Below are 15,834 nucleotides of genomic sequence, written 5' to 3' on the forward strand. Positions count from 1 at the left end.
AACTGCCCGCCAGCCATCAAATCCTAAAGCTCCCCGCCTCCTCCTTCCGCCATCCTCATAGTCCCGCCTAACCGCAGGGTGATTTAGTAAGTCTAAAGTGGGACCCAGAAGGCTACATTTTCATTTAAAAAAATCTACATTACAAAACAAATTCCCAAACAGATTGTAATGCAGGTAGCCCTCACGCAAAAGACTCCATTTGCTACCACGCCCCTTCCTTGTGTAAAGAGCTGCAAACTCCAGGTCTCGCGATGGTTTTTCTTTCTTAAGATTCTGCTACAGGTCGCGCGAGAGTGGTTCATCCAATCACGACGCTGGGTGCTTGCCCAACATGGCGGCGCGCTAGGAGCGTAACATCTGCGTTTCTAGGTGCTTCGCTCTGCGGGTGGTTTAGGACTCTGAAGTTGTAGAGGCCTACTCCAGATCGGTCTTTCGGAAGAAACTTTTGAGTTCAGATGTGAGTCATTCAGTATCTCTCGGGCGGGTTGAGAGGTCATTTAACATATATGGTCCAAGTTTCTTATTCTTGGTTCGGGGCTGGTGAGTGGCTGATTTGGGGCCTAGGGAGACATACCCGATGGGTGGGTGGTTTTGTTTCTGTGTATGTGCGTGCACGTTGCGCGCGCGGGTTCTGGACAGGTGAGGTGCTGATTTGGGGTCTAGGGAGAGACCACATGAGTGAGTGAATAAGTCGGGGTGGGTGGGTGTGTGCGCGCGATTGCGCACGTGGAGGAGGTTATTGGTGATGGGATGGATGGGAGGAGTTGGCGTCTATAATGGAGACTAGGATTGAAGTACAAAAGAACCTAGAGGCTGAGGAGGTTTAGAGAGATGTGAAACTGAGGCAGGAAGACTAAGTCGATAAAATGAGCGTATGGAAGGAGTGGAGGAGATGGGGGAAATGGCAGTGGCTGAACTAGAGGAAAAAGTCGGATTTATGAAGGAAGGCGACGAGAAAAAACGGAGACTGGAGTTGAACTGGGAGAGATCGATACAGAAGAAAATCGAAGTTAGAATCGGAAATTAGAATTCGAAGAGGAATTTAGATTCTTTTGAGTGTTCAGGTAAATGGTAGTTGAAGAGTGGGAGAAACCAAGGAAACAGTAGCATGGAGATGGCAAAGATCAAAGAAAGCCGAGGCTTCAGCTTCAAGGGTGTACTGCTTTGGCTTTCCGAGTCGACTCGAGTAACCCAGAAGAAAAAGGTCCAGCTCTTAGTAGGGCTGCCTTTTTGAGTGCCAAGATGAGGACTGTTTACAAAAAAATGAGAGTGCTATGTTTCAGTGGCTTGGGACAGTGAAAAGAGTTCCATCATGTTTTCAGTCAACAAATAACTTATGAGTGCTTACTCTCCCAGGCCCTGATTTAGGCACTGGGATATCGCAGTGAACAAGACAGACAAAATATTTTCCCTCATGAAGCTTATTGGCAGGGCAGATTTTAAAGAGTAAGTAAATGCTGTATGTGAAATATCAGATGCGTAAGTTCTGTGTTGAAGACTGAAAGTATTAAGGGGAGAGGAGTGTGTTCACTCACTCACTGCACATTTAAGTGTTCACTCATTACACTAAGAAAAGGTATTAGGGTCACCCACTGGCTCGGTCCATACAGCATTCTATTCTTGATCTCGGGGTAGAGAGTTCAAACCCCACCTTAGATGTGGAGCCCACTTAAAAAAAAAAAGAAAGAAAGAGAAGGGAAAGGCAGTGAGAAGGTGAGGTTTTATCGAAGGCCTGAACAAGGCAAGGGTACCTAGTATATATGTATTTCTGGGGGAAGAGCAGTCCATTCAGACCAACCCAAAAATCCAAGGAGACTAATATGGCTACATAAGAATGAGCCAGGAAGAGAAAAGTAGGTTAGGCTAGAGAGAAGGGGGAGTGACAGGGTTAATGCCAGGTTAAGAGTTTGACACTCAATTAAATTCTGAGAAACAGGATAGATTTGGCTACGGTTCCATTGCCTTCATTTGGAGGTTAGCAAAAAAGTGGCTTTATTGACTCTTTATCTGTTCTGACCAGAAAGATTGATTAATGTAAGATATAAATTAAATCTGCCATATCTATAATTTAATTTGTTCCACATATGTTCAAAGTGTCATGTATGTACACTGATGTTAACTATGCAGTCTTCAGAATCTTAATGTGTTGCAGAGCCCTAACATACCAGTGTCTTTTGAAATTACTGTTGGAATACTTTTCTTTTTTCTGTTGCTTGCCAGAATCACAAGAAAGGAAAACATTTTTCTTTTAAACTTTTTTTCTTTTCTTCTCTCTCTCTCTCTCTTTTTAAGATTCTTTAATCTCTAAGCCCCAACGTGGGGCTTAAATTTAAAACCCTGAAATCAAGAGTTGCCTGCTCCATTGACTGAGCCAGCCAGGCACACCTTTTTCATCTTTTTAATGGGGACTGATTCTTGTCCTAATTTTATGTTCCCCTCTTTTTTGAGTCTGTAAAGGATATGTTAGGAAATTGCAACTTGTACATAGTGAGTTTCTGTGATAACATAAAGGCAAACGGTGGTGGTTTAGTATGCTGAAAAACTTCCAGGTGACTATTATTTCCCCTCAATTCTGAATTATTCACTCAACAAATATTTGTTGTATGTCAGTTGCTGGAGGAATACAGTGAAGAATAAGATGGATGTGATTGCAGCCTGGGTGGTGGGGTGGAGGTCAGAACAGACAGATGTAAAGAGCTTTGAGGGAAAGCGTAGAATGCTTTGCAAGTGTATAGAGTGGGCGTCTGATTGGATATGTGGTGTCATAGAAAGCCTACCTGAGAAAATGATGCTTAGAGTATGATTTGAAGGACTAGTGCTCCTTCACAAGGAGAAAGGATGTTAGGCGGGTGAAGGGGGGATTAGGGAAGGAGAACTTTCCTGAAGAAGAGACGCTTGAACTGAGTAAGGATGAGTAGGAATTCATCAGGTGAAGAGGAGGAGGAAAGAACATTAGAGACAAAGGAAATAAGCTGTAAAGACCTGCTTGCCAGAGTGGAGGGACAGAAAGAGCAACATGAGGTGTGACTTAGCCTGATGGTGAAAAAATAGGTAAGGCCACATCATGCTGGGCTTTATATGTATGCTGAAGTAATTTTTTTTTTTTTTAAGATTTTTATTTGTTTATTTGACAGAGATCACGAGTAGGCAGCAAGGCAGGCACAGAGAGAGGCAGGAGGAAGCAGGCTCCTTGCCCTGAGCACAGAGCCTGATGCGGGGCTGGATCCCAGGACCCCGGGATCATGACCTGAGCGAAGGCAGAGGCTTAACCCTCTGAGCCACCCAGCCGCCCCATGGTTTTTTTGTTGTTGTTTTTTGTTTTCCATGGTTTTTGTTTTTAATCCTAAATAAAGTTTTGAGCAAGTGAGCACAGGGAGAAGGAAGACATAGTGAGATTTGTGTTTAGGAGATGATCTCTGCAAGGTGGAAAAAGGAAATATGAGAGAGGAAGAGTGGATTCAGGGCGACCAAGCAGGAGAGTGTTCTAAATCTAGGTGACTTACTGGGCTAATATTGGTGGAGATAGGGAAAAATACTTGGATTTGAGAGGTATTTAGCAGGTAAATTCCACATGACTGTTGATTTCTTGGGCTATGAAAGGGGTATAGAACTATCAGGTGATGCCTAGGATTCTGGTTTATATAACACTGTTTAGATGAATGCACCTCATGAAAAACAGTGGGAAATATAGAATGATATAACAAAGAAAATACAAATCACTTACTACCCAGAGATATGCACTAAAATAATTTTTAAGATTACCAACTGCATAACTTACTAAGCCATGACAATCAGGGCGCCTGGGTGGCTCTGTTGGTTGGGTGTCTGCCTTCGGCTTGAGTGGTGATCTTGGGAGTCCCTGGATGGAACCCTGCATCAGGCTTACTGCTCAGCGGAGAGCCTGCTTCTCTCTCGGCCCTTCACCCAGCTCATGCTTTCTCTCACACTCTCGCTCTTTCTATCGCAAATGGATAAATCTTAAAACAAAACACTACAATCGATGGTTTTTTTTCCGTTTCATATCTTGCTATAAATGTGTTAATTTTTTTCTTTTTTAATCTGGAAGAAGACAAAATTGTTTGTTTTCATTTGGTTTTGACTACCTCGGAATGAAAGACTACCTCGGAATGAAAGACTGAAATTTATAAAATAGGAGATATATTTTGAAACATTAATGATTTAATGATGTGCTACCAAATATTCAGTCCATACGAGATCCTTGTAAAAACTAACCTCTGATGGTTAGTTCTTGGCTATAAATTATACTGCCTTCTGCCCTTTGGTACTTTCAAAAGAAAGTTTTGCAGTTTCCATGGTTTAAAAAAAAATGGTGTGTATACTTTTGAAACTGTGATAAAACATACAGAACATAAAATTTACCATTTTAAGCATTTTTAAAATTTTTTAAGATTTTATTTATTTATTTATGTTTAAAAAGATTTTATTTATTTATTTGACAGACAGAAATCACAAGTAGGCAGAGAGGCAGGCAGAGAGAAAGGGGGAAGCCGGCTCCTTGCTGAGCAGAGAGCCTGATGCGGGGCTCATCCCAGACCCTGAGATCATGACCTGAACCGAAGGCAGAGGCTTTAACCTACTGAGCCACCCAGGTGCCCTCATTTTAAGCATTTTTAAGTACTGTTTCCTGGCATTATATACGTTCACACGGTTGTATAACCATCATCACTCTCCATTTCTAGAAGTTTTTCATCATCCTAAGCAGAAACCCATTAAATAATAACTCAACATTCTTACCTCTTCCCCAAACCCTGTTAACCTCTATTCTACTCTCTGAATTTGCCTATTCTTGGTATCTCATCATGAGTGGGATTTGTCCTTTTGAATGTAGCTTATCTTTCTTAGCATAGTATTTTTAAGATTTATTCATGTTGTAGGGTGTATCAGAATTTTAATCCTTTTTATGCCTAAAGGACATTGGATTGTATGTGTATATGTACCACATTTTCTTTATCCATTTATGGACACTTGGGGTTGTTTCTACTTTTTGGCTGTTGTGAATAATCCTGCTGTGAACACTGATGTGCAAATATCTGTTTGAATCCCTGCTTTCTCTTCTCTTGGGCATATACCTAGAAGTAAAATTGTTGGATCATATCATGGTAATTCTATGTTTACCTTTTTAAGAACTGCTGAATGGTTTCCACAGCCATTGTATATTTTCCCACATGCAATGCTCCGATTTCCTAACATCCTCACCAGCACTTCTTAACTTTTTTTTCCTCTTTTAATAATAACCATCCTGCTGGGTATGAAGTGATACTGTGGTTTTGATTTGCATTTCCCTAATGACTCATGGTGATGTTAAGCCTATTTTCTTGTGCTTGTTTGTTGTGTACATTTAAAAAATATAACTTCTACTCTCTCAGTTGATTGGCAAAAATATGTTGGCTATAACTGTTGACTTGGCAACCACCACTTTTCCCCATTAATGTATTTTTTTGACTAAATATGCTGACTTTTTTCCTTTTTTTTCTTTTTTAAAGATGGCTCTGAGTAAATCAATGCATGCAAGAAATAGATACAAGGACAAACCTCCTGACTTTGCATATCTGGCAACCAAATACCCAGATTTTAAGCAGCATGTTCAGATAAATCTGAATGGAAGAGTAAGGTAGGTAACATGAAGAATTCTTTTTTTTTTTTTTTAAAGATTGTATTTATTTATTTGACAGACAGAGATCACTGGTAGGCAGAGAGGCAGGCAGAGAGAGAGAGAGGGAGGGAGTGAGGGAGGGAAGCAGGCTCCCTGCTGAGCAGAGAGCCTGATGCAAGGCTTGATCCCAGGACCCTGAGGTCATGACCTGAGCTGAAGGCAGAGGCTTAACCTACTGAGCCATCCAGGCACTCCAACATGAAGAATTCTTAATACTGTATTCTAGTATAATCTGAATGGACACAGGGTAGTGGAAAGCATACTGGACTGATAATACACCTGAATGCTAATCGTAGACATTTCCTGAAATTTCTCATCTGATTTTGGACAAATCACTTAACCTGTCTGGGTTTCCCTTTTGTTTGTTTTTGGAAGGGTGTAAGGAGGGAGGAAGGAGAGGGAGAGAAAGAATCTTAGGCAGTCTCCATTGCTCTGCCAGGAACCCTACTTGGGGCTTGATCTCACAACTCTCAGATTGTGACCTGAGCCAAAATTAAGAGTTGGATAATTGACTGACTGAGCCACCCAGGCACTCCTGGGTTTCATTTTTTTAAATTATAAAATGAGAAGATTGGACCAAATACTTTTCAATTTCTTTCTGACTTTATGAAACCTTGATGTCCAAATTATTGCTTACCCAGTAGGGATCCCAGAGTTAAGTGCAGAAACCTTGGGATTGTGCTCTAAAACATGGTGCTGGGGTGCTTGGGTGGCTCAGTTGGTTAAGCGTCTGCCTTTCTCTTAAGTCATGATCCCAGGGTCTAGGGATTGAGCCCCATGTTGGGCTCCCTGCTCAGTAGGAAGCCTGCTTTTCCCTCTCCCATGCCTCCTGCTTGTGTTCCCTCCCTTGCTTGCTCTCTCTCTGTTAAATAAATAAATCTAAAAAATCTAAAAAAAAAACCATGATGCTGATATGGGCCTAGAGTTCTTATTTTATTTACTTATTTTTTAGCGAGGATTCTTTATTGTTAATTTTTTTTTAAAGACTTTATTTATTTATTTGACAGACAGCGATCACAAGTAGGCAGAGAGGCAGGCAGAGAGAGAGGGGGAAGCAGGCTCCCTGCTGAGCAAAGAGCCCTATGTGGGGCTCGATCCCAGGACCCGAGCCAAAGGCAGAGGCTTTAACCCACTGAGCCACCCAGGTGCCCCTTATTTTTAATTTTTATTTATTTTTTATTTAAAGTAGAGTCCTTATTTTAAATGTGTTTTTACTTTAATGTAGGTAGGAAAATAATAACCAGACATCAAAACTGATTTCACGGGTACTATTACTTTGATGTTGATAAATTTATTAAAAAAAATTTTTTTTTTTTTTTATTGGAGAGAGAATGAGAGCACAAGCAGGGATGGAGGGGGCGTGTGGGGAGGAGCAGAGACAGAGTGAAAAACTCCCCCCGCTGAGTAAGGAGTCCAGTGTGGGTTCCTTCCATCCCAGAACTCCGGGATCATGACCTGAGCCGAAGGCAGCTGGTTAAGTGTCCGACTCTTGATTTTCTCTCATGTTACGATCTTGGTGTTTTAAAATCAAGCCCCACATCAGGCACTGTCCTCAGTGTGGAGTTAGCTTGTCTCTCTCCCTCTGCTTCTCCTGTGCTCACACACTCTTTGTCTCTCTCTCTTTCAAATAAATAAGTAAAACCTTTTTTTAAAAAAGTTAAATTTAGTTAAAAAGTTGATTTTTAAAAATTAAGAAAATACTGTGTGCTATGGGAAATGGCAAACATGATAATGGTGTGGGAATAACTGATATGTGTGTTATACTGTTGAGAAGGAAATCTTTAACTGCATTCCTAAATTCTGTGGGAGTTAGAGGCTGGACATTCCAAGCCTTCCTGGGGAAAGTTGTGATTTAAGTATGAGGGGCAGGAGGAGCAGGATTGTGGAGAAAAGGGAAGGTAAGGAATAATAATAGTATCACAGGACTTGAGGCATTTTGATGACCTCTTCCTACTAGCAGTCTCCTTATGACTTTAGAAATGGAGGTCCTAGGGCAGGATTTAACCTGAGGAGCAAGATAGCCTTGAAATAATATTAAAGTTTAAAAATGTGTATTTAGGGTACCTGGATAGCTTGGTTGGTTAAGTGTCTGCCTTCTGCTCAGGTCATGATCCTGGGGTCCTGGGATCAAGTCCCGCATTGGGCTTCCTGCTCAGTGGGGAGCCTGCTTCTCCCTCTTCTACTCCCTCTGCTTGTGCACACGTGCGCTCTCTCTCTTTGTCAAATAAAATCTTCAAAAAATACGTATATTTATGCTCATATTTCTGGGAGATAATCCTTAGTTTTCATTAGATTCTGAAAGCGATTTGGGCCCCTTTCCTCCCCTAGTACAAAAGGTTAAGATCAAATGCCCTAGACTATGGTTTTAAAGTTTTTGTCTACTCAGTTACAAGTTGAGAATAGTTCATATCAATGTTTGTACAGCTGACCATATTCCTATATTAAGCACATTAGAAAACAATTCAAACTAAAAATTAAACATCTTTAAATAAGTTATAGTATTTTTTTTGCATACTCTTAAGAATTATTTTTTTTTAGCAAGTTTTTTTTTTTTTTAAGATTTTATTTATTTATGAGAGAGAGAGAGAGAGCGAGCACAGGCAGACAGAATGGCAGGCAGAGGCAGAGGGAGAAGCAGGCTCCCTGCAGAGCAAGGAGCCCGATGTGGGACTCGATCCCAGGACGCTGGGATCATGACCCGAGCCGAAGGCAGCTGCTTAACCAACTGAGCCACCCAGGCGTCCCGACTCTTAAGAATTATTTTCAGCACCTCACTTTGGCGAAAACCTTAGAGAGATTGAGTTGGTATTTCTCTTTGTTTAAATCCCTACCATTGTTCTTTTTTTTTTTTTTTTTAAGATTTTATTTATTTATTTGACAGAGATCACAAGTAGACAGAGAGGCAGGCGGGGGTGGAGGGGAAGCAGGCTCCCTGCTGAGCAAAGAGCCCCACAAGGGGCTCGATCCCAGGACCCTGAGATCATGACCCGAGCCAAAGGCAGAGGCTTAACCCACTGAGCCACCCAGGTGCCCCCCTACCATTGTTCTTAAATCTTTGTTCCATAATTATATATGTGAATGTTTTATTTAGTCCATGTAGTGTAGGACAGGTACAGTTTTGTTATTCTTTGTTTTCTCTGTATACCTATCATTGTACTTAATTACTTAACAAATTCCTATTGATTAACCATTCTGTGCAAAGTTTTAGGAAAGCCATAATAAACAAGAAACACAGTGACTGCTGCATTTGGAGTTCACACATTAGTGGGGGAAGTGGACACATAAATAAGCAGTCAAGCTTTTGGTGTGGCAGAATCTGTGGAGTCACACAGAAGGGAGACCTCATTGTGACTTTGGAATGTAGAGAAAGATTTAAAGCAGAAGTGGTGTCTCGATTGTGCTGAAGAATTGAATAGGAGTTAGCCAGATAGAATGTTACAGACAGAGGGGGCAATATGTGCAGAGCACTGAGTAGTAGAGGAACTGGAAAAGCTCAGTATGTCTAGGATGTTGTGGACAAATGACAGGAGATGAGGTTGAGGAGGATTATGCTTGTAGTATTATAAGGTCCACTTAGGAATTTGGAATTTTTTATTTTTATTCTTTTTTTTTTTTTTTTAAGATTTTATTTGAGAGAGAGTAAGCGAGAAAGAGATGAGTTGGGGGAAGAGCAGAGAGAGAGGGAGAAGCAGACTCCCTATGTGGGGCTCGATCCTGGGACTATGGGGTCATGACCTGAGCCAAAGGCAGACGTTTAACCAACCAAGCCACCCAGGTGCCCGAATTTATTCTTTTTGAGAGAGAGAGAGCTTGCTCCCACATGGGGGCAAGGGGCAGAGGGAGGGGGAGACTTAAGCAGGCTCAACACCTAGCGCTGAGCAGAGCTCAATCTCATGACCTGAGCTGAAATCAAGAAAGAGTTGGATGCTTAACCAACTGAGCCACCCAGGTGCCCTAGGAGTTTGGAATTTTTTAATTTTAAGGACATGGTGTAAAGGGTTCTTGTATCTTCAGAGTTACCCATCCCTGTCCTAATCCACTAAAGTTAAAAGGCAGAGGAATAACATGTTCAGAGTTGTGTTTTAAAGAGAAATATGTTTGGAGCATGGACGAAGATGGGTTGTAGGGGAAATTAAGATTGGAGGTATAGGGAAGTGAGTAGGAAATGGTTTCGGTGATCCAGTTTAAACACTGGTGGCCTAACTAGATAGAGGCAGGAGGGATAAGAAATCACTGATGAATTTGAGTGAAATTCATGAATAGAATTAGCAGGACATAGTGGAAATTAAGGAATCTGAGCCAGATAAGGTGCTTGCGATTTTAATTTAGCAAGAGGATGGGTGGTAATACCTAGTTTATTGAGTTAGGGAACAAGGAGGAATGAGCTCATTTGTGGGGAGATGAGATTTTAAGTTTGGGGCATATAGTACCTGAGAAGGCTGTGGGATATTCAAGTAGGGTTATTTTGTTGGCAATCAAAAATGAAATTTGGGAGAGCGGGACAAAGCAGTGATGTGGAGGTGGTGTTAGTGAAGGTCATGGGTCTGAGTTGAATCCTGAAGAATGAATAGAAGGGGGAAAGAATTCAGAGAACAGATTTTTGTGTAAGGTGTGTTTAAGTTTGGAGAGCTGTGTCTAGATGGGGCTGAACTGAATATAGGATAGCGGGCTCAAAATAACAAGATGAGACTGAAGGGAAAAGAACAGGTCACAAAGAGCCTCTCATAGCATGCAATTGCTCAGACACTGGAGGAATTGGAGGGTTTTTAAGATGGTTTAACATTTTTTAAAATATGGCTCAGAGAAAACCAAAGAGATCTGTTATTATAGTGTATCCAAATGGATTAAAGGTATCTGGCAAGTAATAGACATTCAGTAAATTTGTTAAACTCTCGAGAATAGGCGTCTGCCTTGGGCTCTGGTCGCGATCTCAGGGTCCTGGGATTGAGTTCTGCATCTGACTCCTTGCTCAGCAGGGAGCCTGCTCCTCCCTCTGCCTGCTGCTCCCCCAGCTTGTGCGCAGTCTCTCTCTCTCTGGCAAATAAATAAATAAAATCTAAAAAAACCAAAAACAAATAAACAGCCCTGCATCTACCACATGACCGAGCAATTATAATCTGGGACATTTACCTTAAAAAAAAAAAAAAATTCTGTAAAATCTAACTCTGTGCCATTTACCAGTGGCATACTTATTTTTTTTCCTCCAAGTTTTTATTTAAATTCTGTCTAATTAACATACAGTATTAGTGTAGAATTTAGTCATTACTTACAGATGCCTGCTGCTTATCACAAGTGCCCATCACTTGTTTAATCCACCCCCACCCCACCCACCTCACAAATGGTTCACTTAATTACAGATAAATGAAAAATAAAGGGATGGGCAAAAATATACTGGGTAAATGAGAGTTCCCCCAAATTAGAAAAAGTAAAATAGAAGGCAAAAAATCATCAAATTAGAAAAAGAGGACACGGGGCACCTGGATGGCTCAGTGGGTTAAAGCCTCTGCTTTCGGCTCAGGTCATGATCCCAGAGTCCTAGGATCGAGCCCCGCGTTAGGCTCTCTGCTCTGCAGGAGGCCTGCTTCTCTTCCTCTTTCTCTCTCTCTGCCTGCCCCTCTGCCTACTTGTGATCTCTGTCTGTCAAATAAATGAATAAAATCTTTAAAAAAAAAAAAAAAGAAAAAGAGGACTAGTTTACATTAATAAAAGCAATAATTTTAGGGTACCTGGGTGGCTCAGTGGGTTAAGCAGCTGCCTTTGGCTCAGGTCATGACCCTGAGCCCTGCATGGCGCTCCCTGCTCAGTGGGGAGCCTGCTTCTCTCTGCCTGCCACTCCACCTGTTTGTGTGCTCTCTGTCAAATAAATAAATCTTTTAAAAACAATTTTCATTGAAAGTTTAAAAAAAAGATTTTAGCATTGTAGAAAATATAACATATTTTTTATTAAGTGTTTAATATAACTTGGAGACGTTTTTCCTTATATTTCTAACCAAGTAGACATAAATAGAGCAATGGCCTTAGGGACTTTGAAAGGATTCAGGAATGCTTCAAAAACAATTAGATAAAGATACTTGTGTTGGGGCCATGTCTGACTGGCTCAGTTCTAGACTCTTGATCTCAGGGTGATGAGATGAAGCCCCATGTTGAGTGCAGAGCTTACCTACAAAAAAATACTTGTGTATGTTTTTTTCTTGAGGAGATAGGGTTCAGAGCCTAACCTATAATTTAGAACTTCAATTTTCAAAAGGGTCATTGACCCAAAAAACATTAAGTACTGCTGATAGGGGTCTAAATAATATAATCAATAAATTTGATTCCGTGATATGTTTTGAACATTTAACTTAAAAACATGAATGCACATTCTCTCTCTCTTTTTTTTTCCTCTCTTTTTTTTTTTTTTTAAGATTTATTAATTTTAAAGACAGATCGAGAACTGGGGGAGAGGGAGAGGGTAAAGTACAGAATCTCAAGCAGACTCCCTTCTAAGTGTGGAGCCCGGTGTGGGGCTTGATCTCAGGACCCTGAGATCATGACCTCGGCTGAAATCAGGAGTTCAACACTTAACTGACTGAGCTAACCAGGTGCCCCACTTTTTAAAAAAGTTTGATTTATTTAAGTAATCACTCCATGTGGGGCTCAAACTCATGACCCCAAGATGAAGAGTTGCATGTTCTACCAACTGAGCCAGCCTGGCACCCCATGAATGCATATTCTTTTAAAATCATTTGCCAAGGGGCGCCTGGGTGGCTCAGTGGATTAAAGCCTCTGCCTTCCGGTCGGGTCATGATCCCAGGGTCCTGGGATCGAGCCCCGCATCGGGCTCTCTGCTCGGCAGGGAGCCTGCTTCCTCCTCTCTTCTCTCCCTGCCTGCCTCTTTGCCTACTTGTGATCTCTGTCTGTCAAATAAATAAATAAAATCTTAAAAAAAAAAACAGGCTAGTCTGTGAAAGAATAGGAAGAGGATGAGGCAAGCTTGAGGAGAGCCTCATTTGTTTCTCTTTTTTTAAATAGTTTTTTCAAGATTTTATTTGAGAGAGTGAGCAAGAGAGCGATCATAAATTGGGGAGGGGCAGAGGGAGGTGGACAAGGAGGCTCCCCACTGAGGGGGCTTCTTCTGTTCTTTAAAGATGGAAGCAATATGAGCTTATTAAAAGGTGGCAAGGTAGCATATTTAGAAGGACTCCCCCTTCTTGCTTACTTAGTTAAGAGTTCTTGATGATTGTCTACATTGATATTTTTATTTTATTTATTTTTAGCATGGCTTTTTATTTATTTATTTTTTTAATTTTATTTTTTTTAAAGATTTTATTTATTTATTTGAGAGAGAGGCAGTGAGAGAGAGCATGAGCAAGGAGAAGGTCAGAGGGAGAAGCAGACTCCCCGTGGAGCTGGGAGCCGGATGCGGGATTCGATCCCGGGACTCCGGGATAATGACCTGAGCTGAAGGCAGTTGTCCAACCAACTGAGCCACCCAGGCGTCCCTGGCTTTTTATTTTTATAATGACTTTTTATTTATTTCCATGAGATGTATGAGAAAGAATGTCAAAATATAAACCCAGCTAATTATGAAAAAGGAGTATCAGAAAAAAGGGTAGACTTGATCAAAGTGTTGTTTATTTACTCAACTCTTAAGCAGAGTGTTGTATGGAGAGAGGGGATTCATTTCTCAGTCATCCTAAGGACCAGTCTTAAGGGTGCCACATAGCAGTTCTAGAGGTTTTGATAGAAACCTTGAGCAGGGGGAGTGGCAGGCAAAGGGGGAGGGAGAAGCAGACTTCCTGCTGAGCAGGGAGCCCAGTGACCTTGATCCCAGGACCCGAGGATCATGACCCCAGCCAAAGGCAGACACTTAACCCACTGAGCCACCTAGTCACCCCTTTACATAATTTTCTTAACTTTACTGATACTGAATTTCCTCATCTAAAGAAGAGGGATAAAAGGACATGCTTTGGATTTTTGTCATAAAGGTTAGGGATAATGCATGTAAGGTGACGGCATTATAGACACTTTGAAAATGATAGGTTGTTATGCCTGGTGTAATCAATAAGGTGACTGGGATTGCTAGTGTGATGTCTCTCTCTCTTTTCTTTCCTGCACCCATCACTGCTTTGTTGTAATCATATCTGACCATTGTAACTAGATTTTAGTTCATACGTTTTTCACAGTAACCAGCCTCATGGAGATATCCTGCAGTTTGAGCCCTACCAGTTGAGTTTGGATGAAGTGTGACACTTAACTGATTTGTTTTTATTTTTATTTTTTTGAAAGATTTTATTTATTTATTTGACAGAGAGCTCACAAGTAGGCAGAGCAGCAGGCAGAGAGACGGGGGAGCAGGCTCCCCACTGAGCAGAGAGCCTGATGTGGGGCCAGGACCCTGAGATCATGACCTGAGCTGAAGGCAGAGGCTTAACCCACTGAGCCACCCAGGCACCCCAACTGATTTGTTTTTAAACCAAAGACCCAGCTCTTGAAGGGTTTTTTCATATGTTATGCCTGTTTATTTTTAACCCCTCAGTGAAGATCTAATAGAAACCAGTATTGGAAAATTGGTTGGGAGGATTTACCCCTTATTGTTGTTACATGAGGTTCAGTGGTCTCTGTAGTTTTAGAATGATTGTTATTTTAACCATGGATCACAGAATGTATCCTTCCAAACTCTATAATGGTAATACTATATTCACCAGTAGCAGAGCAGGAGTCATTCTGGGGAAATCAGACATGAGCCTGTTGACAATAGGCTATTTTGTGAAGTTGGATGTGTTAAACAATGAAGACTTGATGGAATAAATTGCTAATTTCCATGTGAGAGCTAATTTTAGTTCCGGTGATCTCAGAAATGAGAATGAGAAAAGATCTTGCCTGTATTCAGGATTTTTTAATATCCCAGGGTGCTACAGTGACCTAGATATTTAACTAGTAAAGCCAAGATGACTAGACTTTGTCCTACAAAAGGATTTCCAACCCTTAGATTAGTGTCTGTGTTTTCTTAGAAGTAAGAAAATGAACGCTTGCCTTGCTAATAACAAAGTCTAAGAATCAGCTCTTCATAGATATTTTTCAGTTTCTTTAATTTGACTAGCCTCTGATGTCTTGTATGTTTTGGTAATAGGATGTTCCTGTTGGGACACCAAGTGTCCAACTCTTGATCTCAGCTCAGGTCATGATCTCAGGGGTGTGAGTTCAATCCCCATATTGGGCTGCATACTGGGCATGGAGCCTACTAAGAAAAAAAAAGATGTATTTCCTTATTAATAAATTGTATGCTGTATTCCATCAAGGTGAACATATATATATTTTTAAATAACAAGAATTGTTTATATAAACAAGAACTTTCTTTGAAGCCACTAAGAAAACATTAATTATTATGCTGTTTCTCTTGCTCCACATGTTTCACGAGGCTGTGTAATTAATGCTTAAGCTGCAGTACTCTCTTTGGTGATTGTTGTCACCATGGGAAATATCCTGGTTTGGTTTCCAACAGAAATGTCCCTCTTTCATGGAAAAGTATCCTGGAACCGTGGGCCTGTTTTCCTATTTTGGAAGGGGGATTTTTGTTATCATACAGATATTATAGAACACTTAATGGGAAAATTATAGAAATTTATCCTTCCTAACTACATTTATAATGGTAATGTTGCATACGTAAAAGAAAAATGGGGGCACCTGGGTGGCTCAGTGGGTTAAGCCGCTGCCTTCGGCTCAGGTCATGGATCTCAGGGTCCTGGGATCGAGTCCCACATCGGGCTCTCTGCTCAGCGGGGAGCCTGCTTCTCTCTCTCTCTCTCTCTCTCTCTCTCTCTCTGCCTGCCTCTCCATCTACTTGTGATCTCTCTCTCTCTCTCTCTCTGTCAAATAAATAAATAAATAAATAAAATCGTTTAAAAAAAAAAAAAGAAAGAAAAATGTCACCATTCTTCCATTCCCAGAAGATCAAATTGCTTTGTGTTCCTTTCTAAGTCTTTGTCCTTATGCATATATAGTATTTTTTGTGATTGTAATTTTTTTTTAAATTTTATTTATTTATTTGACAGAGATCACAAGTAAGCAGAGAGGCAGACAGAGAGAGAGGAGGAAGCAGACTCCATGCCGAGCAGAGAGCCCGATGCAGGGCTCGATCCCAGGACCCTGAGATCATGACCCGAGCCGAAGGCAGAGGC

At 41.1% G+C, this 15,834-nt stretch overlaps 1 protein-coding gene across 1 annotated transcript in view; it reads left to right on the forward strand.

Annotated features, from left to right (window-relative positions):
- The first annotated feature begins 319 nt into the window (after positions 1 to 319).
- The window catches only part of METTL16 (methyltransferase like 16), a 73,308-nt gene continuing 57,793 nt past the window's right edge, over positions 320 to 15,834 (forward strand). Inside the window, exons 1-2 of the mRNA XM_032846778.1 lie at positions 320 to 457; positions 5,505 to 5,632. Of these exons, the coding sequence (XP_032702669.1) occupies positions 5,505 to 5,632 (128 nt within the window). The 5' untranslated portion in view covers positions 320 to 457. The remainder of the gene's footprint in view (positions 458 to 5,504; positions 5,633 to 15,834) is intronic.

Source organism: Lontra canadensis, unplaced genomic scaffold (genome assembly GCF_010015895.1).
Source record: "Lontra canadensis isolate GAN:19392208 unplaced genomic scaffold, GSC_riverotter_1.0 scaffold180, whole genome shotgun sequence".
NCBI lineage: Eukaryota > Metazoa > Chordata > Mammalia > Carnivora > Mustelidae > Lontra > Lontra canadensis.